This window comes from Phyllostomus discolor, chromosome 7 (assembly GCF_004126475.2).
Source record: "Phyllostomus discolor isolate MPI-MPIP mPhyDis1 chromosome 7, mPhyDis1.pri.v3, whole genome shotgun sequence".
NCBI lineage: Eukaryota > Metazoa > Chordata > Mammalia > Chiroptera > Phyllostomidae > Phyllostomus > Phyllostomus discolor.
Window position 1 is genome coordinate 38,832,666 of NC_040909.2, and position 27,021 is coordinate 38,859,686.

Below are 27,021 nucleotides of genomic sequence, written 5' to 3' on the forward strand. Positions count from 1 at the left end.
TGTCCTAAGTGCCCAGCATGGTTCAGAGGATCCTCCCTGGCCCCACCCTCTAACCCCTGGGCAGCCTGCAGATCTCAGCTCAAAGGTCTCAGCTCAAGGTTTGGGGAAGTCCTCACTGACACCAGGATGAACTCAAGATCCCCTAGGAGAAACTTTCCTTGAACCACCTGGTATCGCCCCTTCATAGAACTAGTGGCCCTTGGCCATTATGGAATGTCTTGAGTTATTTGATTAAAGACAGTCTTCCCCATGAGGCTGGGCTGAGGACAGGGACCATGCCTGTGGAGTCCCCATAATATCCCCAGTTCCTGACACATAGTAGGTACTTAGTCAATGGTTGTGGAAGGAAGGAAGGGAGGGAGGGAGGAGCTGTGTTCCAGTGTCTTATTGTGCCTGAGGTTTTGCCTGGAGCAGGCAGGACTCTCGGAACTGCACCAAGAATCAGGTGTGAGGGGTCGCCTTGAGGGCCAGTAGGTCTCCCAAGTGAAAACAGGGTAGGATGGCCTCATGTGGCCTGGTCCTGTGAAGGTGCGCGGTCAGAGTGACTCCCTGGACAAAACGGGAGTTGAGAAGGCAGCTTTGGCAGAGCCGTCTGGCATTGCCCAGGAAGGAGGTCTCTGGCAGCCAGCACGACCACCCCGTGTGCCTGGCAGATGTCCTGAGGTGGTGGCACATCCATCCATCCCTGCATTTATTGGTAGTGACTACGGGCCCCACCCGTAAACACACCCTCATACTGTGCGGTGAGCAGTTTGGTAGGAGAAGTTTCTAATGCTGCTTCAGGATTCAAAGAAGAAGACTTCTTAGAAGAAGGGCCCTTTAGATTGGGCTCCGAGGGATGCCTAGAAGTTCATTAGGGAAGACTTTCCAGGGGAGGAGACATTTGGTCTGGGCCTTGAGGGATGCATACAAGTTTACCAAGAAAACAAGAGAGGAGACATCTTCTCTGGACGCTGGGTTATCTCTAGCGACTGTAGGCCACAGGGCCAGGAATACCCGGGCCCTGCTCATCCATGCCAGCCTCTCCCACATGCCCCGTGTGTGACTGGACGGAACCTAGTGCCTCGGGTGCCGGTCCTGGAGCAGTGACCCTGATCATGCATGTGCTCAGCCAGAGTGGGGGCCATCTCAGAACTGATTCGGTTTCAGGCCATGCCCCTTTTGGGGCCTCCTGCTTACACACCTCCAGTAATGGGTCCTCGCTGTCTTGGAAGGCAGCGCTTCTCCTTCCAGACCCAGCCGAGTTTTCAGATCAGTGGCCCCGGCTGCTGAGCGGCGAGGGTTAGCAGCCGCCGGAAGGCCTGGTGCGGAAACAGGCGCACCTGGATTTCAGCCCACAGCTGCCTGTCCATCCGCAGCTCTGAGGCTTCCGGGAATGGCTTCCTCCCCACCGCGGTCTCCCAGGGAGCATCGCACGTGGGAAAAGTTCTCAGAAGTTTCTTGGGGCCTAAAGAGGGTCCAGGCTTTTGCAAGGGTTGGCTGGGGAGTGTGTGGAGCACCGTGGGTGCTCAGCCCACGTGATTCCCTGTCCTCCTCAGCTCTCAGCTTTCCTGCCTCCCCCTGGCTCCCTTCATCAGGGATGCATTCACGGATCACCTACCGTCTGCTCACTGGCTGCCTGCTCCCCAGCCCGCCCTGGGTGCTGTCCCCTGGAGATGGCGGCAGCCTGGGAATGTGGGTGGGGACCCCCGGGGCGGAGGCTGCTGGACAGAGGCCTCAGTGTGGAACTGCCAGGGTCCTCTCCCGGGCCCAGACCCATGACTGGATGTCTGAGAATGCCTCCTATTATCTGGCTCACAGAGCACAAAGGGGCCACGCGGGGGCTCGGCGGGCCAGGCGCCTGCGATGGGTGCACGGGGGCTCCGGCTCCCCACCACAGAGGGCACGGATGTGCCCAGAGTCCAGAGGGCAGCTCTCGCATGCAGGAATAAGAACCATTTCCTCCAGCCCCCGGGAGACAAAGACAGAGAAATGACAAGGGGACCCCTCAGGCAAGGGCAGCCCACTCCTCCTGAGCCCTGAAACCAGACCTAAAAGGCTATTACCCTCTCCTCACCCCTGGGGGACACCCAACGAAGGCAGGGGGCAAAACACTCCAGAATTCCAGAGGGCGGCCAAACCCCCTGGTTCCCTGTGGCATCTGCAGTGGGGAACACAGCACTGTGACCGGTGCCCTGTCTCCAGCGAGTGCTGCCATTCGAGGGTCACCCCAGCTCCTCCTGGGCCACTCAGCGGGATGCAGTGGCGATGACAGGTCTGGTGCGGAGGGGCAAGGTGAGCCAGACAGGGAGTAGGGCTCAGTCTGAGCCTCCTGTTTGCTGTGTGACCTCAGGCACCAGGCCTCTCGGAACCTCGGTGTCCACGTTTTCGAGAAGAGAGGGGGGAGAACCAATGGAGGGTTAATTACACAAGTGATCTTGTGCGTCTGAGCCCTTGATGGGGTGGCATAGATGCCCTGTCCCAGGGGCAGCTGCCGTGAGGCTGACATCATTATCTGGGTCCAGGGGGGCTCTCCCAAGTGGAGTACGGATGGTCGATTTGAGGAGCTCAAGGGAGAGGGGCTGGTGTTTTGGAGCCGGGAGGCAGTGGGCACCATGCTTCCTGACACACTGGGTGCTGTGACCTGTGCCTGTCTTTCCAGCCTCACTGCAGCCTTGTACGGTGAGTTGCACTCCCCTTTTTCCAGGCTCAAAGGGGGTTGGGGTCACCAAGGCCACACAGGTAGCTAGGGCAGAGCTGGGTCTGGAACTCAGGTCTCGACTCCAAGGCAAGGTGTAGGGGGAGGCAGTGGTCAAGAGCAGGGTTTGGAGGCCAGTGGGCTGTGTGCCTGCAGGCGAGTAGTGGTACCACCCTGATCCTCAGAGTTCCCATCTGTGAAATGAGGCCAATAAAACCCACCTCTCAGGCTGTTCCCAGGAGCAAACAATACGGCTAAAGCCCCAAAGAAGCCTCAGTGATGGCTCGTGGCCGTACAGAGGCCCAGGCTACAGGTGCTGAGCTGTCCCAGAGGATTCTGTTTCCAGAACCTTCCTGTCACCCAGACAGCGGTGCTGAGAGCAGTCAGCATGTCAGCAGCACTTCCTGCAGGGGAAGCCTTCTCTGAGGCCAGGCCTGAGGACAGAGCCCCCTCCTCCCCACACGGCCCTGGCCCCACTGTTATTTTTTCCAATTGTAAAAGAAAAACATTTCCTCCTTCTCACAGCTCTGCTCTGCGCAGCCAGCGAGCTGACGATGGACAGGGCAGGATGGGGCGACCCCCACCCAGGCGGGGGGAGGCTCAGGCCTGTCTTCTCTGGGCCAGTCTGACCGCGGACCCCGCCCCGTCTGAGCCCCCATGCCGTCGTCTGCAAAGGCACTGTGTTGGGTCGGCATCTCCTAGCTTTCAGGTGCTCCATACCGCATGGACTGGGACCTACTGCATATTTGTCTTTAAATTAATTCGTATTTAAAAACCTTCAATGAGTGCGTTTATGAAGCAAACTTTACATCATTATTGTACATGGAAAACCAGGACCACTTGCCAAAACCAGAAAATAACTGCAAATATCATAAAGAAAACAGGAGCTCTGAGTGTATTCTACAACGCTGATGGCGACAGCGGTGACTTTGAGACCCTACTGCTGTTAACTACGGGCCACGGCGAGCGTTAGGCAGGCAGGCACTGAAGCTCCACACAGAGAGCTGCTCTTCGGCACCATCGCGAGGCTCGAACAAAACCTGAAAACGGACTGAGTCTCGATATGACTCGAGGGTGGCTAGTAGTTAATCCAGGGTTGGTTAATCTGAGTTAGTCAATTCAGGTAGTTCACACTGCCTCAGTCTCTCCTTCTTTCCCTCTTAAATCCCTTCCGGGAAGACACCCCACCGCATCTTAGCCAGGGTCAGCGTGGGTTCTCTCCCCCCTCCCTCCCTCCCTCCCTCCCTTTCTTCCTTCCACCAAGAGTGGTCAGCTCCTCTTCTGCCCAGCCAGGGGTTTAGGGTGGCTGTCCCCGTGACCCACTTTAGCCTGAAGAAGCGCCCAGCTAATTGGTAGAGAGGAGAAAGCATGGGATCTGCAGACAGACCTGAGTTTCAACCCTCACATCACTAATGCTCCTCAGTTTCTCTGTCTCTGAAAGGGGTGCGCTAATCCCAGTTTTGTCAGCTGGCCGTGAAGATGGACTGCCCAGAGCAGTGCTGGACCTGGGTTGCTGCTGTGGGACTGAAGACAGGCGGTGGCGCCCGCTGCGTCGTTGCTTAGGGCAAGCGGAGAGAAACTGGCATTTGCTCAGTGACTGCGACATGCCTGACACTGTGTCTTCTTGTGTGTTATACGGCGCATATCTCACAGTCTCCCATGGGCCAGGTTGCTATCATGATTATCCTTATTTTACAGATGAGGAAACTGAGTCTCAGAGAGGGTAAATGCCTGGCCCTAGGCCACACAGCACTTCAACTTCCAGCGTACTCCAGGACACCGAGACCCTGGCCAACCCCTTTTCGGTCTAAACTGGCCCTGCATTCCCCCAGCCCCGGGTGGCTCTAGTCCTAGCACTCAGGTTGGTAGTTTCATGTTCAAAGTGCCCAGAACCATCTTCCAACAGGCGCCAGGCTGAGCTTCGAGGACACAGAGCATTATCCTCAGGGCTCAGTGGGGGGAGCTGCAGGATGCGGCAAGATGAGCCGGAGACAGGAAGGAAGCTAGGAGGGGCGAATGAGGAAGAGAGGGGTGGAGGATAGGGAGGGAGACACAGAGAGAGAGACAGACAGAGAGACAGAGACAGATAGATACTCACAAACAGAGAGTGGAAACAGAGGGGGCTAGGAAGAGACCGGGAAAGAGACAAAGAGGGAAAAAAAAAGCTGGGAGGAGCAAGAAGACAGAAACAGAGATGGAGTGGGGAAGGCTAGAGAAAGATATGACTTAAGGGAGACAGACACACAGATGGACTGGTGGGGGAGGGCTTGAAGGAGAGGTGGGGTGAGGCTGGGGGCAGGCTGCTAGACTCCCCAAGTCTACCTCTATAGATGGTGCAACACGAGCCCTGGAAGGGGGACATGTGTCCCAGTGGGCTGTCCCCTGAGTGGCCTTGAGCCCAGGGGAACAGGGTGCCAGAAGCAGAGCATCAGATTTCCTGCACCTGAACACTCCTGGCTATCCAAGCAGTGGCAGGACCTGGGACAGGTTGGGGAAGGGGGAGGGGTTGCAAAAGGCAGGCGTGATGGGCAAGCACTGATGGCAGGAAGACAGGAAGGTGAGGATGTTGGGCTAGGGAAGTGGAGGGGTGCTGTAGGCCTGGCTTTTCCTGCCTGCCCTGTTGGACAGGGAGAAACCCCTGCCCTTCCTTCCTAGCTAGGTGGGAACAGGCCAGCCCCCAGAGCAAAGGGCCACAGGGTACCATGTGGCAGCCAGGGGTTGGGTAGGAGTCCCCCTTCCTGTTCTGAGAGGACAGAGCAGGCCTGGGGATGGGGACGGGTTGAGGTGCTTTCAAAGCCAACAGATTTGGGCTTTCCAACACTGCAGGTCTGCTCCTCATGAGCTGTGACTCTCCAGCTGGTCCTTCCACCTTTGGAGCCTCAGGTGCTGCATCTATAAGGTGGGACCATAACAGCACCAGCCTTAGAGGACAGCTGTGAAGAGGAAGAAATGAATTAATTCACGTAAAGCTCTGGGCAGAGAGGCTAGAGCAGGATGAGCCCTGTCTGAGCACCCACCATGGCCAGGTGCCATACAGGCTCTTCACATGGGCTCTGTGACCTTAGAATCATGGATGCCTGCCTCCCACCCCAGTGCCTAGCTACACTTCCAGGTGGCTCTGTGCTGGCTCACATGACTGATCGAAATCTGAGAGGATTTTAGGACCTTCCAGAGTCTCCCACAAAGGAGAAGTGCCTCCTGGTGAACTGTGGTGGGCAGGAGAACAGCAGCCCACAGGACTGGGTCTCCACAGGAGGTCTCTGGGAGCAGTCACCCCCAAACCAAGGCCTGACTGGGTGTGGCCAGTCCAGCCCAGACTACCCCACAGCCTGGCACGTGCCTGAAATAGTTCCTCTCTCCATTTTCTCGAATTACGTGTCTGATCCTTGATCTCTGTCCCTGTGTCCCACCACTTATAAAACCCCTTTTATAGGGCAGGGTTTTGATGGGGCAGATCGTGGGGCCTGAGGGGGTGGTGCCCCCTGCCCAGCTGGCTCTGGAGATGCCCAGGCCTTGGGGGGAGCCTAAGGCCTGGTTAGTGTGCCCTGCAAAAGGGAGACTGTGGGATGCAGAGAGGGAGGGCTGTGGACGAGGAAGGCAGAGGGAGAGAACGGGGTCCGAGGGCTGAGAGAGAAACAGAGAGTTCCAGGGGAAGGGAGCGGAGGGAGACTCGGAGAGAGGGAGAGCGAGCCAAGGACAGAAAAACAGGGAAGGGAGCGAGAGACAACACACAAGGGAAGGAGGGGGTTAGACAGAGACATTGACAGGGAGACGCCGAGACAGAGGTGGGTGGAGAGAGGAAAGAAAACAGAAAAGCAGCCCGAGCGAGACGGGCCGGGCCGAGCGGCCAGGAGGAAGGAAGGAGAGAAGAATAAGCGACGGAGGAGGAGGCGGCGCCGGGAAAGGGAGCCGCGGGTTGGGGACGCCTCGCGGGAGGGTCCTGGAGGGCGCGGGGCGGCCGGACCTTCGACAGCGGAGTGAGAGCCGGGCGGCCGGAGGACCCGCGAAGCCAGCGGGCTGCCGGGGGAGCGGACCGGGGCGCTGGGGAAGGTGGGCGAGGGGCGGGAGGGTACCCGAGGGCGGGGCGCTGCCGGGCTGGGAGCGGCGTGAGGGCGTGTCCGCAACGGAGCCGCCCCCTCCCCGCCCCCGGCTTGCGCGGCGAAGCTGAGCCGGGCCGGGGCAGCCGGGGCCGGGGGCGGCTGGCGCGGGCAGGAAGCGGCTCGCGGCCCGGGCCCGCCCCCCGCCTCCTGCTGCCTCCAGGCTCCGGGCTCCCGGCCGCGCCGCGCCCCATGCACTCGCCGTGCCGCGGAGCCCGCGCACGCCCGGATGGCTCGTCGCGCCGCGGGCGGCGCACCCCTTAGCGCCCGGGCCGCCGCGGCCAGCCCCCTAACGCCGCGCCCGCCATTCCGGGCCCCGCTGCTGTGCCCGCTGCTCCTGCTGCTGCTGCTGCTGCTCGGGGCGGGGGCCCGCGCTCTGGAGATCCAGCGCCGCTTCCCCTCGCCCACGCCCACCAACAACTTTGCCCTGGACGGCGCGGCGGGGACAGTGTACTTGGCAGCCGTCAACCGCCTCTACCAGCTGTCGGGCGCCAACCTGAGCCTGGAGGCTGAGGCGGCCGTGGGCCCGGTGGCCGACAGCCCGCTGTGTCACGCCCCGCAACTGCCTCAGGCCTCTTGCGAGCACCCGCGGCGTCTGACCGACAACTACAACAAGATCCTACAACTGGACCCCGGCCAGGACCTGGTGGTCGTGTGCGGTTCCATCTACCAGGGCTTCTGCCAGCTGCGGCGCCGGGGCAACATCTCGGCGGTGGCCGTGCGCTTCCCGCCCGCAGCACCCCCGGCGGAGCCCGTCACCGTGTTCCCCAGCATGCTGAACGTGGCGGCCAATCATCCGAACGCGTCCACCGTCGGGCTGGTGCTGCCGCCCGCCGCCGGCGCGGGTGGCAGCCGCCTGCTAGTGGGCGCCACGTACACCGGCTACGGCAGCTCTTTCTTCCCGCGCAACCGCAGCCTGGAGGACCACCGCTTCGAGAACACGCCCGAGATCGCCATCCGTTCCCTGGATGCGCGCGGCGACCTGGCCAAGCTCTTCACCTTCGACCTCAACCCTTCCGACGACAACATTCTCAAGATCAAGCAGGGGGCCAAGGAACAGCACAAATTGGGCTTCGTGCGCGCCTTCCTGCACCCGCCCGACCCTTCGCCGGGCACCCAGCCCTACGCGTACCTGGCGCTCAATAGCGAGGCGCGAGCGGGCGACAAGGAGAGCCAAGCGCGAAGCCTACTGGCACGCATCTGCTTGCCTCGCGGCGCTGGCGGCGATGCCAAGAAGCTCACCGAGTCCTACATCCAGCTGGGCTTGCAGTGCGCGGGTGGTGCGGGCCGCGGCGACCTCTACAGCCGCCTGGTGTCGGTCTTCCCCGCGCGAGAGCTGCTCTTTGCAGTCTTCGAGCGGCCCCAGGGGGCCCCAGCGGCCCGCACCGCTCCGGCCGCGCTCTGCGCCTTCCGCTTCTCCGACGTGCAAGCTGCCATCCGCGCCGCGCGCACCGCCTGCTTTGTGGAGCCGGCACCCGACGTGGTGGCGGTGCTTGACAGCGTGGTGCAGGGCACCGGGCCAGCCTGCGAGCGCAAACTCAACATCCAGGTACGCCCAGGCTTGGGGTTGCCGGGAACCCAGCCCAAGGCGGCAAGGGAGAGCCTGCCGGTAACCGGGCGGATTGTGAGCTGAGCGGTTCACTGTGCAAGCGTACCGGGACCCAGATGTGCGTGTGTGGGGACACAGGTGTGTGTTCTCGGCCACAGGTGCATTTGGGGGGACTTAGGTGTACTCATGAGGATACAGGTGTCAGCCGAGGTATAGGTACTGTCTCGACTCTGGCCCAGATGTGCGTGTGAGGTCACTCAGGTGAGTGCTGAGTTATAGATGCGAATACCTAGGTGTGTGGACAGGGTCCAGGATGCGGATTGGTACGTGCTGAAAAGAGCTAAAGGGGCATATATAGCTCAGGTGTGTGCCTGGAGGGGTGGTCATACGCGGTGAGTTGAGCACATAGCAAGTGAGTGCATGTCTGATCAAGGGCTGTGGTGGGGAGGTACTATGGCCAGAAGGGTGTACAGGGGGCAGGACCGAGCCCTGAGGCTTAGGAGGGAATGAGGTGGGGCCAGGCGGGAGGGGGGGAACACTAGCTGTGTGAGAAGGGGCCCTAGGTGTCTGGGCAAGGTTGGGGAGTGGCAAGGGGACCAGGCTGGGGGATCAGTGTGTGTTGAAGTTGTGGGGACAGTGACCCAGGGTGCAGGAGGAAACTGTGCAGTTCTCTTCAAGGAAACTCTCCAGCAAGGGGTCACCTCTGCAGGGGACTCTGGGAAGTGGACCCCTGCACTTTTTCTACGCTGTGCATCTGGGCCTGAGTCTGGGGAATCCATTTGAACCCCAGGTTTGCCACTGCCCTAAGAAGCCTCAGTTTCTCCCTCTACAAATGCCAAACTCAGACTTCTGGTGATTACAGAGCCCTCCTTGGGGCCAGGCTCCGGTGGCGCTGCTCCATCCCCTCTCTGTGGTCCTCAGGCTGTGGCCAGAATCTCATGAGCTTAATTATTTCTCTGTGGGTGTGCCCAACACTGGGGCTTAGAGAAAAACCCAGATTCCTTCTCCTATAGTCTGGCTCCCACGGCTACCCACGACCCGTCTGGCTGGTCGCCATGAAAACAAAGGTCACGGTGGGTGAGCAGGGCAGACTCTCCCAGGGAGCAGCTCTGCCACCCGCCGCCCAGCGCTGTGGTTAAGACATTCACTCTTCCTCTCCCCAGAGCTACATGCCACAGTGGGCTGTGTTTGAGGGGGTGAGTTTTGTTTCTGGGGGCCTCAGGGCTAGAGGAGTGAGTGGAGCGTCAGTCCTGCTCTAAGGACGGGACACCCTGTGGGGGCCAGGACCTCCCTTGACCTTTGCAGGCTCTGTGTGTCCGTCCAGGCCCTTGGTGAACCTGTGACCTGGGGCCTCCACGTTCTCCTCCTCCGTCTCTGGCAGGACCTGTCCTGGTTCCTAAGGTCTCTTATTTTCGGCTTGGCCTGGTGCTGTGACTCATTCTGCTGAAGGGGGCTGGGGTTTTCCTCTTTTTAGGGGAGCAGGGCCTCTCCAGGGACACAGTGCCCAGGACAGAGTGGCCAAGGGCCTCCTCCTGACCCCAAGGTGGGGTGATTTCTTGCCCTCCGCAGCCAGTCTCCCTGTGTCCTGCCCCCCACCCATACCCAGCTATGGACACAGGCCTGTGCTGTGCACCGGGGACGAGTGGTGACTCAGTTTCTCCTCTTGTGGACCATGCAGACCAGCAGAAGACTGACATGGAGCCAGGCCCTTATAGCCCAGGGGGGTGAGGGAGCCAGGAGAGAGGCATTGAGGCTTCCCTGGGAGAGGGATGTCACAGCAGAGGTGGACGGATGAGCAGGAGTTAGCCACGGGAGGCCACCGGGAGAAGAGGAAAGCATCCAGGCAGAGGGGACAGCCTGTACAAACGCCTGGAGGAAGGAGGGAGGATACAGCAAGGTGCTCTACAGCAACTGAAGGGAGGTGGGTGAGGTCTGTGGGGTGCAGGTTGGCCACATTACAGAATCGAGGCTGCCCGGGGCTATGGGGAGCCAGCCGTGAAGGGTTTGAGCCTGAGGAGTGATATGGTCTCAGTCAGCATCTCCGAGTCGTCCTTTGTGGAAGGGGATTGGTGCCGAAAGCACCTGCCTCACAGGACTGAGGTGGGGACGCAGCAAGGTAACACATGTCAAGCTCTTGGTCGCGTGGCTAGCACATGTGCTTGCAATTACTGGGATTATTTTTTTTAAAGATTTTACTTATGTATTTTAGAGAGGGGAGGGGAGGAGAAAGAGCGGGAGAAAAACATCAACGTGTGGCTGCCCCACCCCCGCCCCTGCATGCCCCTCACTGGAGAGCCAGCTCATAACCCAGGCATGTGCCCTGTCTGGGAATTGAACCGGCAACCCTTGACTTGCAGGCCGGCACCCAATCCACTGAGCCACACCATCCAGGGCTACTATGATTATTTTTAATGTTGTGATTTTAAAAAGCCTGTAGGTGACTGGTGAGGAGAGATGAGAGACAGGGAGAGCAGCTGGGTGGCCGGTGCCATCTCCCAGGCTGCAGGTTCACTCACTGATCTGCAAGTACTTCTTGAGCACGGACTGTGGTGGGGGCTGGGTGCAGCCATGCAGCGGGGGGGCCAGGCCGTGTTCTCGGTGACGGTGACGCACTGGGCGGCTGGGGGCCTGCAGGGAGGCAGTGGGCTTGGGACAGACTTGCCTGCCAGGATGTAGCGGCAGAGGTGGGGAGGGACAGGATGGAGGGGAAGGAAGCTGCCCAGTCCGTCCCAGCATCAGATGGAAGGTGGTGCCGTTGGGCTGGGGGACAGCACCTCGTTCTTCCACCTGTTCCCCAGGGGCGTCTGACCTCCAGGCACGAGAGGCGCACAGCCAGGCCTTTGGCAGGCCAGTGTCCCACAGGTGTTTTGGGGGCCTCTCAACGCCATAGCCTCTGGGCTGTGGTGGCCTGGGACACCCCAGCTCCTCACCTGGCAGGCTTTGTCCCCTGCTGTCCCCTTTTTGGACGGCGAAGTCTCAGTGTCTGCTGCCCCCTTCAGTCCGGGAACGTGGCCGAGAAGGGAGGAGCTTCGGAGGTGTGAGGTCAGAGGCAGGAAGCCTCGGTTTCCCCCAGCCCCCAGAGGGCCCCGGTGTTGTCCCTGATTGTTTTTAACATATTTGGGGCTGTTGGACTATTTTGAGAGAGAAGGCGAATGAGGAAATTAACATTCATGGAGTGTGGCATGGATCCCTTCCCTCACCTCGTGCTGAGGTGCATGCGGGTTGGGACGTTGCCACAGTTATCAAAGGGGGAAACCAAGGTCTGGGGGTCCCCAGCGAGGCAATGGCAGGCCGAGTCTCCCTTCCTTCCCTGATCGCCCCTGCCCTCACCTTTGAGTGACCACTATTTTTGTGTTTTTAAGTCAAAAAGAAAACTGACAAGGAAATGTCAGTCCTGCATTTTCAAGGTGTCTTTTTATAGTAAAGGTGGAAAAAAAACCCTCAGGCGGTTTTAAACTGGCATGTGGTGGGTGGGTGCTGGTTGTCAAGAAGGCGTTTTCTGAACCAATTTCGGGGCTGAAATACTGGGTGGAGGTGGAGGGAGGCAGAGCTTCCAAGATGGGCTTTCCATTTGGAGCTGGATGGGGCTGGGAGTGAGCTCCCCGCGGCCAAGGGGACAAGCAGAGACACTTGGCAGCATTCAGGAGAAGGGATTCCCATGGGCTTCTGACCTAGAGAGACAGACAGGGCTCGGTCCGGGAGATTGTTAACAGCCCTCCCGCCCCGGGCATGTCTGCATTTCCAGGTAGGCGAGGGTAAAGCTGGCGTTAAGTTCTGTTCTCCTACCTACATGCTGTGGGACCCAGGGTAAATGATACTATTTACCCTTTGGGTCTCATGCTTTTTCATTGTGAAACCAGCTAGGGTGTTGGCAGATTAAAATCTCACATGCAGGAAATGGTATTAGTACCAGAAGGAAAAAATTACATCAGAAAAAAGTGTGTTCAGTGTGTGGAACAGCCAACAGGCTCAAGAGTGCTCAGAGGAGGGAGGATGATGCTCTAGGGCAGGGGTGTCAAACTCATTTTCACCAGGGGCCCCATCAGCCTCATGGTTGCCTTTAAAGGGCCGAATGTAATTTCAGCTTCTTAACTGCTAAGCGATAGTTACATTTATACAGCCCTAAAATTATTTCAGCCCTTTGGAGGCAACCACAAGGCTGATGTGGCCCCCCGTGAAAATGAGTTTGACACCCCTGCTTTAGAGGATCTAACTAGGCCCTAGAGGTGAGCAGTTGTGGGCCAGAAGGTGAGGTGAGGGCGTGTCTAGAGCTATGTTCATCCCCCTTCCCCCCTCCCCCCCCACCACACACACACACACAAGAGCTCAGCTGCTGGCTGGCCTGAGGGGTGTAGGGATGGTAGGTGTCCTCTCGGCTCTCTGGGGCTGAGCCCTGAGTTCTGAGCAGGGCCACTGCACCAGCCCTTCACTAACACCAGTGCCTTCCAGCTCACAGCCCCTCTCCCCTTGCCCTCTTGAGGCAAGAAGTGCCGTTATCCCCCGTTTACACCTGGGACCACTGAGGCCCAGGGTCATTCAGCTGGCGAGCGGGGGCAGGGTCTGCAGACTGGCTCTGACTGCCGAGTCCCACTGGCCGGTGTTAGCTGGGAGCTCTCTGCCGCGTCTGCAGTTACCCTCCACCTGCTGGAGACTTGGGTGGAGCCCTTTGTACAAAACCCCTGCCTGTGATAGCACCCCAAGCTGGCCCCGGATGGAGCTGGAGCTGACACTGCAGTGACTCAGATCCAGAGTGGGGTGCCGCTGGCTGGGGCACCTGCAGAAGCCGGGCCAGGAGGTGGAGGCTGGCGCCGATGGGGCCTCCCGAGGAAGTGGGAGAGGCAGGGGCGCTCCGGGCTGCATTCATCTCCGAAAATAGAACCATCTGGACTCTGGAAGAAGTGAGCCCCCGGCCTTTTCAGTGTGGGAATGAGGGACACAGTCGATGTGAATGACGACTTGACAGGTCCCTTCCCACATCGACCCCAGCCCGGCCTGGTGCAGGCCATGCGGGGACCTGGGGCCGGCGGGCAGTCTTTCTCCTGTCCTGAAGGGCAGCACCTCGCCCTCTGGCGTTTGCTAGGAGGGTGGGCGGAGGATCTGTTATGGCCCTGGCCACGCCCACAGCTCAGAGCCGCTACACCCAGGCAGGCCCAGAGTGGTGGGTGAGTGCTGGACCCTGCTGCCAACTCCTTGGATCCAAGTCTTGGCTCAGCACCTTCCTTGTCTGTGGCCCTGGGCACGTCACTAGCCCTTGGTGGGCCTCCATTTCCCCATCTGTAAAGAGGGCCCAGCGAGAGGAAGAACAGGACGGCCGACGTTCGGCGGAGGCCCTGTGTGAGTCGGCGCCGGCCCCTGCAGAAGCGCCCTCCACACAGGTTCGTTTTGCCCGCCGGCGGCTGCGGGTTTTCATGGGGGTGAAGGAAATAGGCTGCCTGCCCCGAGTTCCCGGTGCTTCAGGGAGAAAGACGTGGTATATGCAGGAGGAGCGTGAAGGCTCAAGCCCTGGGAGTGGGGGTCCTTTTCCCTTTCTGGGCCCCAGTTTCCCGGCCTTCGTGGGCCATGGCAGGGGCCAGGGAGCCCCTGCGGGTCACTGGACTGCTCCAGTCAGCCTTACTCACTTGGTCCTGCCGCCGCTGTTTCTTGGGAACTGACTCCATGTGGGGCACTTTGCACAGCTCTTTACCTAAGTGTGTCTTTTAGTACCGCTCAGGATGGGCTGTGTCGTGTTCCCCCCCCCGTCTACAGAAAGGGGAGATGGAGGCCCAGAGAGACGGAGTGACTGGCCGAGGTCACCCGGTGGGCAGAAGGGGGAGCCAGCCTCGGCTGCAGAGTCTCTGTTCATCACCTTCACTCCCTGGTTCCTCTGAACGCACTGACCAAAGGGGTGTGAGCCAAAGGGGCCCCAAGATCGCAGTGGGAAGGGGTGAGTGGGCCCCTCGGCAAGGTGGAGAGACTGAGACCCAGGGAAGCTCTGCCCTGGCTGGGGCTGCGGTGGGGAGTGGTGGGACCTTTTCATGGGACCTGCACAACTGCCCGGCCCCAGTGTCCAGCGTAGTTCCATGCTGGGTCAGGCCCCCCAGGTGTGCGCTCCTGTTCCCCATGACTACAGCTGTCTCCACCTTTGCCCACCAAAGCCCAGCTCCTCCTGGGCCGCATCCCCCGCCCTCCTGTCCTCCTGGTGGAGGGTGTTCTGAAGTTTGGCAGTGTGGGTGGGCCCCACTTTGTTAAGGGGCAGCCTCCCAAAAGGCAGGAATCAGACCCCATCCGGACCCTTCAGGAGCCCCCACATGGTCAGGGAGGAGATCACGACAGAAGACATGCTGTAGCCAGAGCCACGCGCTGACCAGCCTCATCGGAGGGAATCAGGGAAGGCTTCCTGGAAGACGGTGCCATTGGAGCAGGACTTCGACAGATGGGGCTGGGGAAGGCATTCCAGGCAGAGGACGCGGCAGGGGCAGAGGGCCAGAGGTGTGGTGGGACGTGGCTTGGGTAGCAGGCAGAGATGAAGCTGAGAGTGTGTGGGGTCTGGGGTGTGGGCCAAGGCTTTGGACGCTGTCCTGTGGGCTGCGGAGAGCCAGCAAGGCTTTGGGGGAAAAGCAACACATAGTTAATCTGTTTCTAGAAGGGATCCTGGGTGCTGACCCTGAATTAGTCCTGCCTGGTACTGGCAGAGACAGGAGGCTCTCTCTCAAAGCCCCCATGGCGCTGGACCAGGCGGCTCCCCAGGGCCTCTCCGGCTCTGACAACAGTGTAGAGATTGCCATGGAAACCAGGTCCCCGCATGGGGACAGGCCGGGAAAGTCTCTTGGTGCCAGCCACATGGATTTGGATCCTGGCTACTACCCCCAGAGTTCGGCTGTTTTCTTCTGTCCGGAGCCGGTGCTCGGCCCGGCGTTCCCTGCAGGTCACCGGGACAGGCTCTGTACCGCCCACTTTCCCACTGACACGCGATGCCACCTGGGTCTGCCCGTCTCTGGGCTGGCGTGGCTCACCCGCCCAGCCCACCACCCTTCACCCTGAAACACGATAAATCACATGCCGGAGGAGGGAGGAAGCTCTAAGCTCCATTACGAGGCCCAGCGAGGCCCCAGTGGGGCATTAATCATGTAGCACTTTCTGCTCTGATCGGTAAATAATGGGGGGGCTGTGGGCAGAGGCCTTGAAGTGGAGGCCAGGCCGGGGGAAGGAGCCAAACGGGGATCAGCATTCACCCCTGCACCCCGTGCCCCTCTCAGGACATGTCCACCTTCTGTGTTTGAGGGGACCGAGCCTTCCAGAAGTGGCTGTGTCCTTGCTGGGCCTGTTTTCCCAGCGTGCAGCCCAGGGCATCTCCAGCTCCAGCTGGCTGCTAGCAGTGCTCTGCGGTGCCCCGATGAGAGGCTGAGGTGGAAGGTGAGGACTCTGGAGCCTGCCTGCTGAGGTTTGAGACTCCCATTTGGACATAATGGCTGTGGGACTTTGAGCAAGTCACTTCACCTCTCTGTGCCCCAGTTACCTTTGCCGTAAGTAGCATCAACTTGTTAGGGTGTGGTGAGGGTTAAATGAGGTTGTACATGTAGAGATGGCTGCACAAAGTAAACTGGCTGATTATCATTGTCATATTGTTGATTCTACTGTATTGTTATTGTTATAAAGCTGTCACTTTCCATCTTGGGTTTGGTAACTGGGATCTGAGCATCTAGAGAGAGGGACCTACCTATGTGTGGCTTCCCTGTCACCAGGACACGGGACCCAGCCCAGAGATGTTTGCTAGGGGCCCCAGGCCAGCCCTGTCCCCTCAGCTGTGCGCACAGCAGTTGCACGATGACTCTGGGACCAAGGCCAGCACCCCTAGGGAAGGAGGGTGTGAGATCCAGCCTCCAGGGCCCCTCAGCCCCAGGAGGGGGAAGGCGGCCTGCATCCCCTTCAGGGGAGAAGCTGGGACAGAAGCTGTTCCGGGTAAGGAGGGGCCAGCGCCACAGCACTCTGCCACCCCGCCCCCCATTAGAGCTGGTGGGAGGGAGGGACTTTTCACTGAGGCCAGGGAAGAGTCGCTGGCTGCCCATCCCACACTGTGCTCCTCTGGGACCGGTTGTGGGGGGGGGGGGGGGGCTGGAAATGGGGCCAGGCTGGGCTGGAATGAGAAACAGCTTCGAGGAGGGGGAGCTGGGTGTCTAGGGGGCCACGTCCAGCTAACAAAACAATGGCTGCTTGAGTCAGCGGCTGTGGCCGTGGTTCCCAGGCAGGCCCTGAGCGGAGTAGGCCTCGGCCTGCTCCCGACATCCAGGGGCACTGCTGATCTAGCCTAGATGCTGGACTTCGGGGACTGGTCGAGTGGCTGGGCGCTGGGGCTCCTCCATCCTCAGGCTTCTGCCCGCTGGCCTGCAGAGCTAACTGGGAACATCCATTATGGGAGTTTCTGTTACTCTCCCCACTTCCAGATGAGGAGGCTGAGGCTCAGAGGGGATGGGGCACCCCATTGTGTTAAGAGCCATGAAGGTTGGTGCATGAGGAGCCTCAGCTTCTGTTTGTATGGGGGCACAACAAGAGTGTGTGTGCCCCCCCCCCCGCCCCCCCAGTACAGCCAGGCCTCTACCCTCAGCCTAGGAGCGGTCCCTGCGCCTGTGCCCGGCCTGTTGGCAGGTCTGGAGCGCTGGTTGTGCATGGTGGGCCTGTCGTGTTCAGGGCAGCCTGGCTGACCGGTTCACACACCCCTTCCAGCGCTGGTACCCAGCTGGCCTGGCTCAACTCAGTGCCCTGGGGCTGAGTGGCCTGCCTCCTCCAGAGAGGGAGGTGGGGGAGCGGAGGCAGGCAGGCCTCTCTGAAGCTCTGGAAGGGTCTGCTGAACTGTGTTCATTGCCATTTGTCCAAAAATCCTGCCTGGTTCAGGCAGCCTGGAGCCAGGTGGGGAATTGCCGCACTGTGTGTCCCGGGGAAGCTGCTGCCACTCTTTGTGCCTTAGTTTCCCCAAGACGTTGCTTTTCCTGTCCAGCTCAGGGCCCGGCCTCCTGTTGTTTTCTGGCTCCTCCAGGAAGAGAGCGTCTTGGTCACCCACGGGGAGGTGCTGGTATTTATTTCCTCTCTGGGCAGCAGGCGGCTTCCTCCTTAGTGTGGGGGCCGATGCTCCAGGCCCCCCAGTAGGATCCTGACTCCTCCCAGGACCAGCAAACAGTAGGCCATAGCTTGTTCCATGCCTCAGTTTACCCTCGTTGCAGGGGTCAGTTCAGTGGACCCGTAGCCCAGCAGCTGCAGTGTTCAGAGAGGCCCCGCAGACCGAAGTGGGAGGGTGGAGGTCAGGTGTGGGTGTCGTAGGTGTGGCTTCAGATCCTGACCTGACCATGTGCTCTTGGGTGACCCTGAGACCACTTCCCCTTCAACGTCAGCGCTTCTGAAGAAGTGTGGGGGAGGAGCTACTTGACTAGGTTTTTCAGGAAGCAAAATGCAGGCCCTTTTGTCTAGGCCTGGCTTTTGAGGCCTCTGCAGACCATACCTGTCAGAGCCCTATTACGCGGTACCCTGTCTGGTTCCTGCTGGCTCCAGTCTCCTCATGCCCTGCCTCTGGGGAACCCCCCCCCCGCCCCCCCGGCCCCCGCTTGGCTGTCCAAGCCAAGGGAGGAGTTGGCCTGGACGCCGTGTTGAGGGAAGCCCGAGAGGCTGGCCAGATCCAGTCGGGCCTTGAGGGCCCAGACACAAAGTTGGGGTTTATGTCGAGGGCACTGGGGATCCACTGAAGGCTGTTGAGCTATGGAGGGGTACAACCTGGCTGGCATTTTCTTAAATAAACTTTTTATTTTGGAATAATTGTAGAGTTCTGGGAAAGTTCCAAAGACAGTTCCAGCATCCCCCTCCCTCCATTTTCCCCATTGCTAAGGTCTTTCATTGCCACGGGACATTTGTCTAAACCAAGAAACCAGTGTGAGTACTTCACTCTCAACCAAACTCCAGATTTTACTGCGTGGATATCCTTTTACTTTTCCAGGATCCCCCTCTGCATTTAGTGCTTCGCAGTTTTAAAGGCTTCCTTTGGCTGCTGTGGAGAGTGCGGGGGAGGGTGCCCGCCCCACCTCCAGCCCAGGAGTGGTGAGTGCTGGGCCGTCTGCAGCAGCCACTGCACACTCAGAGGTGTGCTCTCCTCCCCTGGCAGGGAAGCCTCCCTGGTCCAAGATCACAGTTGAGTAACCATCAAAGACTCGAGGCAGGAAGGTGCACGGAGTCCCCACAGCCGCTGTAGTCTCTACCTGGGACGGAACCACGGGGTCTTGCAGCCTGCCGTGGCACCCACCAGCAACGCCTCACCCTTCTCGGAGTGCCCCCTGAGGTGCGGCTGAGGTTTGGTGGGGCCTGTGGACAGGATGTGGGAGGCCTGAGAAGCCGGGCTATCGGCTCTCCAAGCTGTTACTCCAACTGGCTTCCTGGGGAAAGAAAGTCAACACAATTACAGTTGGTAGTGAAACCAGTGTGTCCAAGTTTTAATGGGAGAATGGGGCAGAGCTGAGCTTCGGCCCCAGGAGGCAGCCAGCTGGAGGGGACCGGGGCATCCTGTTCTCAGAAAAGAGTTGAGACCAGAGGCTGTCGCTCAGCCCAGTTCGGAGAGGGATAAACCGACGTTCTTAGAGGAATGCAAACCAGCAGCCAGGTATTGCCTGGGCTGGAACCTCAGCCTCCCCTGGGCGGCCACGTGCAGAGCAGGCACACAGCGGCTGCAGCCGACCCTCAGTTGTCGGGCGCTCACCGTGGCAGTTTTGCTCTCGGTGTCTCTGCTTGGAAAGGACACGGCCGAATACAGTTGTTCTCCCTTAAGTCAACATGAGTTTTCTTTCTTTATTAAACACTCGCCCCAGAGCCAGGCTCTGCCCTGGAGAGCGCATGCACGTGCTACCGCAGTGAGTGAAGGTGGTGAGCGACTCGGAGCCCCTCAGGGAGGAAGGGAGCTTGTTCGGAAGCTCCCACACTGCGAGGGCTGGCTAAAACTGCCTGCCTGGCGTGCTGGGCAGAGGGAGCGGCCTGGGTTAAGACAAGGAGACTGGAAGGCCAGGGGAAGTACCAGTGGCCCAGAGGCGTGGGGAGGAAACAACATTACGAAGGTTCAGGAGCCCTGGCAGGAATACATGGCCACCTGTGGGGACCTGCAGTGATTGGTGCCCTCGGAGCAGAGGGTGAGGCGGAGGAAGGAAGGGAGACCTGGCCTGGCCAGCTGGCGGGGGCCAGATCACAAAGGCCCTAAATGCCTTTAGCCTGGATCCTGAGGACAGGTGGGAGCCGGAGAGAGGTCGGAGTCGGGGAGGGGCTACCCAGCGTTGCTCTCGGAAAGGTGGCCCTTGCGGACTGGAGGGCTCTCCGCCTGCTCCTGGGCCATCCTTGCTTCTGAGGGGCCGGCGCTGAGTGAGACTTGGAGGGAGGCCGTGCTGAGGGAGGACTCTCGAGCAGTGCCGTTTGGCCGGGTGGTGGTTCAGGCCTGTGGAGCTGGCTGCCCCAGGAGACCGAGTTCGGCTGAGGCCACGCTCGCTGGGGATGGCCGCCTGGTCCCCCAGCCTGGTGTCCCCATTTCCTGGGCCTGCAGCCCCCTCCCCCAGCAGAGGAGGCATTTCCTGCCTGCCCAGCTTCCATTCTTGAGCCGGTTCAAAGCCTTGTGATTTCCCCGGCGGTTGGGGAGTCAGCTTCCCCCTTTGCGCACAGATCACTCGGAGCAGCCGACGGGTTACTTCTCCTTTTAAATTTTTTTTTTTTAATTTTATTTTTAGGATGAGAAAAAAAAGTTGGAGGAAAGGCTTTTTAGAAAATTCCTTCAGCGCAAAATTAATGGCTTGTGAACGTCAGGGCAGGCAGGCGAGAGCCGAATTCCCAGTATGCTCCCCCCTCAGCCTCTGCTGCCCTGGCCCACAGATCACCCGGAGCTGGGCGCCGGTCCGGCTTTTCCCAGGACCCCCCGCCCCCACCCCCACCCCCTGTCGCAGGACCCAGGGCAGAAAACCCCGAAGGTGACATCGGGGCCTCTCAGGTCTCCCCTCCTTCCCGTTGCCTCCCGGAGCTCAGGGAGGAAAGTCACGTAGTCTGGGCAAAGGTTTACAATTTTAATTTTAAAACAACTCATTGTTTAATGGTGCAAGTAATCCACATACAGTGAAGACAAGTTACGTAACCCCTAGGAAAAGCATCCCTCACGGCCAGACTCCCAGACTCGGGGCCTGAGCGCCGGCAGAGGCTGCTCCCTCCTCCCTGTGGCTTCAGGGTTGCTGGGGGGTAGGCCTGGGACTGGGAGGGGCATCTGGGAGATGGCCCAGCGCCCTCTTTCCAGGTGTGCCCCCAGCTGGGACACACCCAGGATGAAGGCCGGCAGGGTGGGTCTGAGGCTGAAGGGGGGGGCGCTGGTCACAGAGCACCCTTGAGCGCCCCAGGCCTGAGTCACTGGGGCTCACTTACACACAGATCTGAGAAAACACACAGCCGGCCTCTGTATCCCCCGGTTTCTCATCCACGGGTCCTACCATCTATGGGTCAAAAACACTGTTTTCCGTCTGTGACTGGGAGTCTGGGTGTGGAGGGCAGGCGGCATTACTCTATACCGTTGTAAGGCACCTGAGCAGTCTCACAGTTGGTATCTGCAGGGGGTCCTGGAACCAGTCCCCCTGCAACACCTGGGGCAACTGGGGAGTCAATAGTTGTACATGGATTTTCAGCTGCACGGGGAGGGGGGGGTCGGTGCCCCTAACCCCTGTGTTCAAGAGTCAACTATATATGACAGTCCGGGGAATGGCACTTCAGGCAGAGGGAACAGCAGGAGCAAAGGCCCAGAGGCAGGACCTAGCATGCAGTGTTTGAGAAGCAAATGAGGCCAGTGTGGCTGGAGTGGGGTGGACTGGAAGGTCCCAGGGGCCTGATGGGAGGATTCAGGGTTCAGGCTTCATTCTGTGTGTCACCCCTGGAGTGTCTGAAATGGGAGTGGGGAGCCTTCTTTGCACTTGGAAGGGCTCACTTGGCAGCTGTGTTCAGGGGGAATGTGGGGAACAAGGGTGAACCCAGAGAAGGGGGGCCTGGGAGAGCCTCCTGGGTAAGAGGATGGGTGCCTTAAGGTGGTCAGCAGCAGTCAGCTTTTGGGGTGGGGGTGACCTGCCCCAGGTTCCCCTTCACGATGACGATCGCGGTGACAGTCGTACTGGAAGCAGCGGCAGTGTCAGCTAACACTCCTGGGGCACTGACCACGGCTACGCCCTGTGCGCATGCTTGACAGTGAATTACCTCATCCCCGCTCCTTGCAGTGAGTGCTGTGGACGCACCCATTTCACAGGGGAGTACACTGAGGCTCAGAGAAGTGCCCTGCTTAGATTGCCCCAGCCGTCCCAGTGAAGACTACCCCACCCCTGGATTCTTGCCCAGGGCACCCCGCCCCACCCTGTCTCCAGGGTTGTGCTGGGAAACAGCCTCCCCTCCAGAGCCAGCAGCCCCAGCTCTGTTTATTTGCTGGAGGACAGAAGGACTCAGTATTTGTTGTTTAGAAAACTAGCTGAGCTTTCGTGCAAACACCACACAGGCACATAGTCAGTGCTTTGTGTTTGCAAACAGCACAGATAACGAAAAATAGAAGCCTTGCTAGAGGTGCCCCTTAGAGCCAGCTTCCGCGGTGCATTCGGTGACCTTCTGAGTGTCTCCTCGGAGCCTCTGATGCCCACATCCTGACATCTGGGGGTCAGTGGGAGCTCAAGTCTGCTACCAGCTTTAGTCCTAGGCGCATGGCAGCTCTCAAGCAGGCCCCGCCCCCTCTGAGCCTCAGTTTCCCCATCTGTGACCTGTGGCCTCACGAGCTCCCAGGATTCAGGGAGTCGGTGCCGGGCCTCACCCTCTGTGTTTTCAGTAAACCTGGCCCGTGGCTGGGCACCGCTGTGACGTGTACTGGCCGTTTACGCATCTGTCTTACCAAAATGGCCCACGACGTCCTGTGACCTTTCTCAACCACATGTCTTCCTGTCCCTGTTAATACAGATTCGTGGTGGCACTCAGGGGTCGGAGTGTCCTCTCTGGACGATGTGCTATAGTTTATGTAACTTACCTGCTCAGTTCTGTCAGATGCGAGGTTGTGTCCTGTCTGTCCTTCTAAGCTATGCATCCTTATGGTTCTGCACAGTTACCTCCTCGAAAGTGCTTCCGGGGGTCAGTTTCGTATTTTTGGAAATTTTGTTTTGAGGGGACCAACAAGATTTGGAGAAAGGTGGGAAAGGCGGAACAAGTCCAGGGGGTGGCTGGGACTGGGGTCACCAGCCGCGGCTCTCGTGCTTCCGTGCAGGGGGGCGAGTCTGCTGTCCAAGGCAGCTCTGGGCGGTGTGGCTAGGGGGACTGTGCGTCCCGACACACCTGGCCGCACTTCGCCCATCTGTAGTGTGTGTAGATGAGGGCACGTGTGCCTGAGCGGGGAGGGGAGGGACTCAGTCTGGGAGGCCCCAGCCTGTGGTCCGGGGAGCTGCTGGAACTTTGTGGGCGATGCGGGGTCCGAACAGGGGACCTGGGAGGGCAGACTTTCATGGTTGCTGTGGAGACACAGCCAAGGCCAGAGGGATGCCTGTGGGTGTCAGCAGGTAAGTTGAGTCAGAGGGTGGGTCTGGTGTGGGCCCCTCTGCTCTGCCGGGCTGTGACCAGCCAGGAGGAACAGCTCCAAGGGTGTGAGGCCTCGTTCTGCCCTGGCCTCCCTGGCCTCCTGCACACCTGACCTTGTCCCCTTGCCAGCGCTTCTGACCCCCTGACCACAACTCCTCCTGTATGGTTCCTTCATACCTGAAATGTCATCTTGGGGCAATTTCGTGACTACAGCCAAGGTCCGGGGTCAGTCCAGGGCCAGGGTGGGACCTGCTTGTGTTGGGGTCTCAGCCCAGGGCTGGGCCCATAAAGCAGAAGCAGGACTTGGAGGCCCTGGTGCTGAGCCCCGAGACCCACACGGTGCGGACAGGGGCTGAAGAAGGTTTTGGAGCCGAGGTCTGAGGTGCTGTTTCTCTTCCAGCTGCAGCCGGAGCAGTTAGACTGTGGAGCGGCCCACCTGCAGCACCCGCTGTCCATCCTGCAGCCCCTGAAGGCCACGCCTGTGTTCCGAGCCCCGGGCCTCTCCTCCGTGGCTGTGGCCAGTGTCAGCAACTACACAGTGGTTTTCCTGGGCACAGTCAGTGGGCGGCTGCTCAAGGTAGGGCGGGGGCGGAGGCTGGGGGGGCAGGGGAGCCGGGAGGCTGAAGTCCAACACTAGCCCTCGTTTTCTCCGTTTTTACCTAGCACGTGACAGTTCACAAAACATTCTCACATCTGTGTCTTCCCCTCTGGCTCATGGCGATAAGCGCCCCATCATGCAGAGGAGGGATCCTGTGGTCCAGGGCCCGCCCTTCTCTCGGGGTCTCTGGGCCTGGGGCTTTGGGGCAGATGGAGCTGAGTTCAAGTCTCTGGGCTCTGCCACTCTCAAGCTGTTTGACTGTGGGCAACACACTTTCTCTTTCTGGGCCTCAGTTCCCCATCTGTGAAGGGCTGTAAGCCTTGCCTCTTGAGACCATTGTGGGGCTTTGACAGGGAGAGGCCATGGCCTGGCAAGTGGGGGCTCTCGTCCCATTTCCACCCCACCCCACCTGCCACCCTTGGGAGAGCCCCTCACCCGCACCCCCACCAGCTCCAAGGTGACGGGTTTCCAGGGCCAATAATGCCGGACCCGAGGTTCCTGGGGCTGGGAAGGTGAGAGGAGTCTGATGCCCACCCTGGGGCAAGAGGGACAGGGCCTCCACCGGGCCCCCAGGTGAGGGCCCGGACCTGCCCCCTGCCGCCTCGGGTTCTCTGCCTGTCCGGAAACTCAGCTGCCTGACCCTGCTGCAGTGTGTGCCAGGCCCTGGCCTAATTGACTCAGAGCCGATAACCTAATTCCTGCAGCTGCCCAGGCAGACGCCACAGGCCGGAGGCGGGTGGAGGGGTGGGCAGGAGGCAGATGGAGCCCAGCCCACCTGGTCCTGGGACCCTTGCCTGACCACTAACAGGTGGGGGAGATGCCAGGTGTGGGAGCGAGGCTGGGGGTGGGGGTTGTTCTCAGCCTTTGAATACCCCAGTCAAGGTCCTTAAGCAGTGGGGCTCAAGATTTGGGGTAAGATACTTGGATTTGGATCCTGGCTTTGCCACCCCCAGCTGCGTGACCTTTGGGCGGTTGCTTCTCACCCTGAGTGAGCCTCAGTTTCCTTGTCTGTCACGAGAAACTAAGGAGACCAGCCAGGACTGTGGTCAGAGTCTCCTCTGACGATGCCTGTGGTCAAAAGCAAGGAGTCTCTCCCGCCCCTGCCCATGAAGCTGCAATTTTTTTTTCATGATGTTGGCTTTTTTAAAAGATTTATTTATTTTTAGAGAGAGGGGGAGGAAGGGAGAAAGAGGGAGGGAAACACTGATGTGAGAGAGAAACATCAATCAGTTGCCTCTTGAACGCACCAGGGATCGAGCCCGAAACCAAGGCTTCTGCCCTGACCAGGATTTGAACTGGTGGGGGACCTTTTGCATTGAAGGACAATGGCCCAACCCACTGAGGCACGCTGGTCTGGGCACAAAGCTGCAATTATTGGGCACCCACTGTGTCCCTAGCCTCGAAGGGCACACATCCTGGGCATTATCTCTTTTAATTTTCACACCCCTGCAAGGGAGGCATGGCCGTGATCCCTGCAAGGGAGGCATGGCCGTGACTCCTGTCTCAGAGATGGGGACACTCAGGTTCCGAGAGGGAAAACAGTCACCCTGAAGTCACAGAGCGAGCACTGGGGTTGAATTCAGGCCCAGCCTCTTCTCCTGCCATCCCAAGCTGTGCGGGCTCTAGCTCCTGCCAGCTCAGGGCCCGGAGCACAGTAGGTGCTCAGTAAACATTTGAAGGAGTAGAAATCTCTACTGGATGTGTGGGGGTGGGGCCGAGGGCAGCATACTGAACCTGGGCCCAGCTGCCTGGGACAGACTCTGCCAAGAGGCCGCCTGGGACCGGGGATGTCCCGAGCCTGTGGGAACCTGGCGAGAGAGTAATTTCAATCTGGTGTGTGGAGGGCGTGTGGGCAGCTTTTCTGGAGGAGACCCTGGGAGAACAGGGCGTGGCCTCCTTTGCACATGGGTAGGAGGGGAGAGACATTCCAGAAGGGAGCACAGCTGGGCCAAAGGCCTGGAAGTGGACTTCGTGAGTTGGGTTGAGTGGGTGGGTGTGAGGCTGGCAGAGAAAGTCGGGGTCAGATTGTCAGGGCCTTGAATGCCAGAGCAGGTTTATTGCATAACCAGGAAGGAGCTGCTAATGGTTTCGGAGCCCGCCGAGGAGGGCTGGGAGTAGGAAGCCCCAGGAAGGCACTGACCACGGTTCCAGCTCAGGGCCTGCTGGGGCCTTTGGAAGGCAGCGTGCTGGGAATGTGTGAGGCCAGCCGGAGAAGCCACTTGGTGGGACTCTGAGGGACATGCACAGGGGCCCCCGGGCCCCAGCTAGTCGTGATGGTCCCCCTGCCCGGACACGGGGCCCCAGGCCCCAGCCCCAGCCGTGGACTCTGGGGTCAGACAGGCCAAAGCGTGTGCCATGGCCCTGAGGCGTCTTCAGTTTAAGACTCTTGCCAAGTCCCTTGGCCCCCCTGAGTGCAGTTTCCTCATCTGCAAAGTGGGTGTGAGGGGGAGGAGCGAGCAGTGTGGTCTCATTAGCACTTCGCTCGCATCTTCTCACTCAGAGCTGCCCACGGTCCTGCGGGGCCGGCACTGTCATTAGTCCCATTAGCCCAGGAAACTAAGGCTCAGAGGGGAGTGCCTTGGACAAGTTGTCCATTTATACAGCTTGCAAATGTCAAAGCCGGAATCCAAGACCAAGTTTCTGCTCTTAGGCAGGATGCCAGACAGCCTCCCAGGGAGTGTTTATAAACTGTAACACCCGTACATATTTACGGGGTGGGATGTGCTGCTGGGGAGCAGAGGGAGCTCCTGGTGGGAGCACAGCGGAGGCCGAAGTGTAGAGGCTGGACCCGCTGCCCTTCCATGCCTGTGACTTCCCGCCAGTCCTGGAAGGGCCCCAGAGGACGGGGAGGCGGAGCCCCCGAGTCTGGGTCAGGTCCCCTCTGCGGGGCGGCAGCTCCCGTGTTGGGCCCCCCTGGGGGCCCTCTGCTGGCACGCCGTCACCCTGACAGCCACCACCCCCGCAGATCAACCTGAACGAGAGCATGCAGGTGGTCAGCAGGCGGGTAGTGACGGTGGCCTATGGGGAGCCCGTGCACCACGTCATGCAGTTTGACCCCGCAGACCCCGGTTACCTTTATCTGATGACGTCCCACCAGGTAAGGCCAGTGCCCCAGCCTGACAGGGCCCCAGGGTTACTGGGCATCTTGCTTGCCCAGCCTTTGCACACTGTCCCTTCCACCAGGAGCGCCCTCCTTCCCCACTTCCTTTGCCTGCTCACCCTTCGCCTCTGCAGGGAAGCCTTGTTCCCGTGTTTCCCCAGTTCTAGTGTCAAGCCTCAGTTTCCCCAGCTTCTGGTGGCCCTCACCAGGCTGGGTCCCTGGGGAGGGGCCAGGAGCCCCACTGAGCTGGGCCCCTGCCTCTGCCTCCAGATGGTTAGGGTGAAAGTCGCTGCGTGTGCCGTGCACACCACCTGCGGGGACTGCGTGGGCGCGGCCGATGCCTACTGCGGCTGGTGTGCCCTGGAGACACGGTGAGGCCCCCGGGCAGGGGCTGGGCCCAGGAGGCTGCAGCAGGGAAGGAGCCCGCCTGGGTCC

At 59.9% G+C, this 27,021-nt stretch overlaps 1 protein-coding gene across 1 annotated transcript in view; it reads left to right on the top strand.

The window, feature by feature from the left end:
• Nucleotides 1-6,839: 6,839 nt before the first annotated feature.
• PLXND1 (plexin D1) overlaps nt 6,840-27,021 on the top strand; it is a 52,413-nt gene continuing 32,231 nt past the window's right edge. Inside the window, exons 1-4 of the mRNA XM_028518039.2 lie at nt 6,840-8,323; nt 23,289-23,465; nt 26,452-26,583; nt 26,857-26,957. Of these exons, the coding sequence (XP_028373840.1) occupies nt 7,004-8,323; nt 23,289-23,465; nt 26,452-26,583; nt 26,857-26,957 (1,730 nt within the window). The 5' untranslated portion in view covers nt 6,840-7,003. The remainder of the gene's footprint in view (nt 8,324-23,288; nt 23,466-26,451; nt 26,584-26,856; nt 26,958-27,021) is intronic.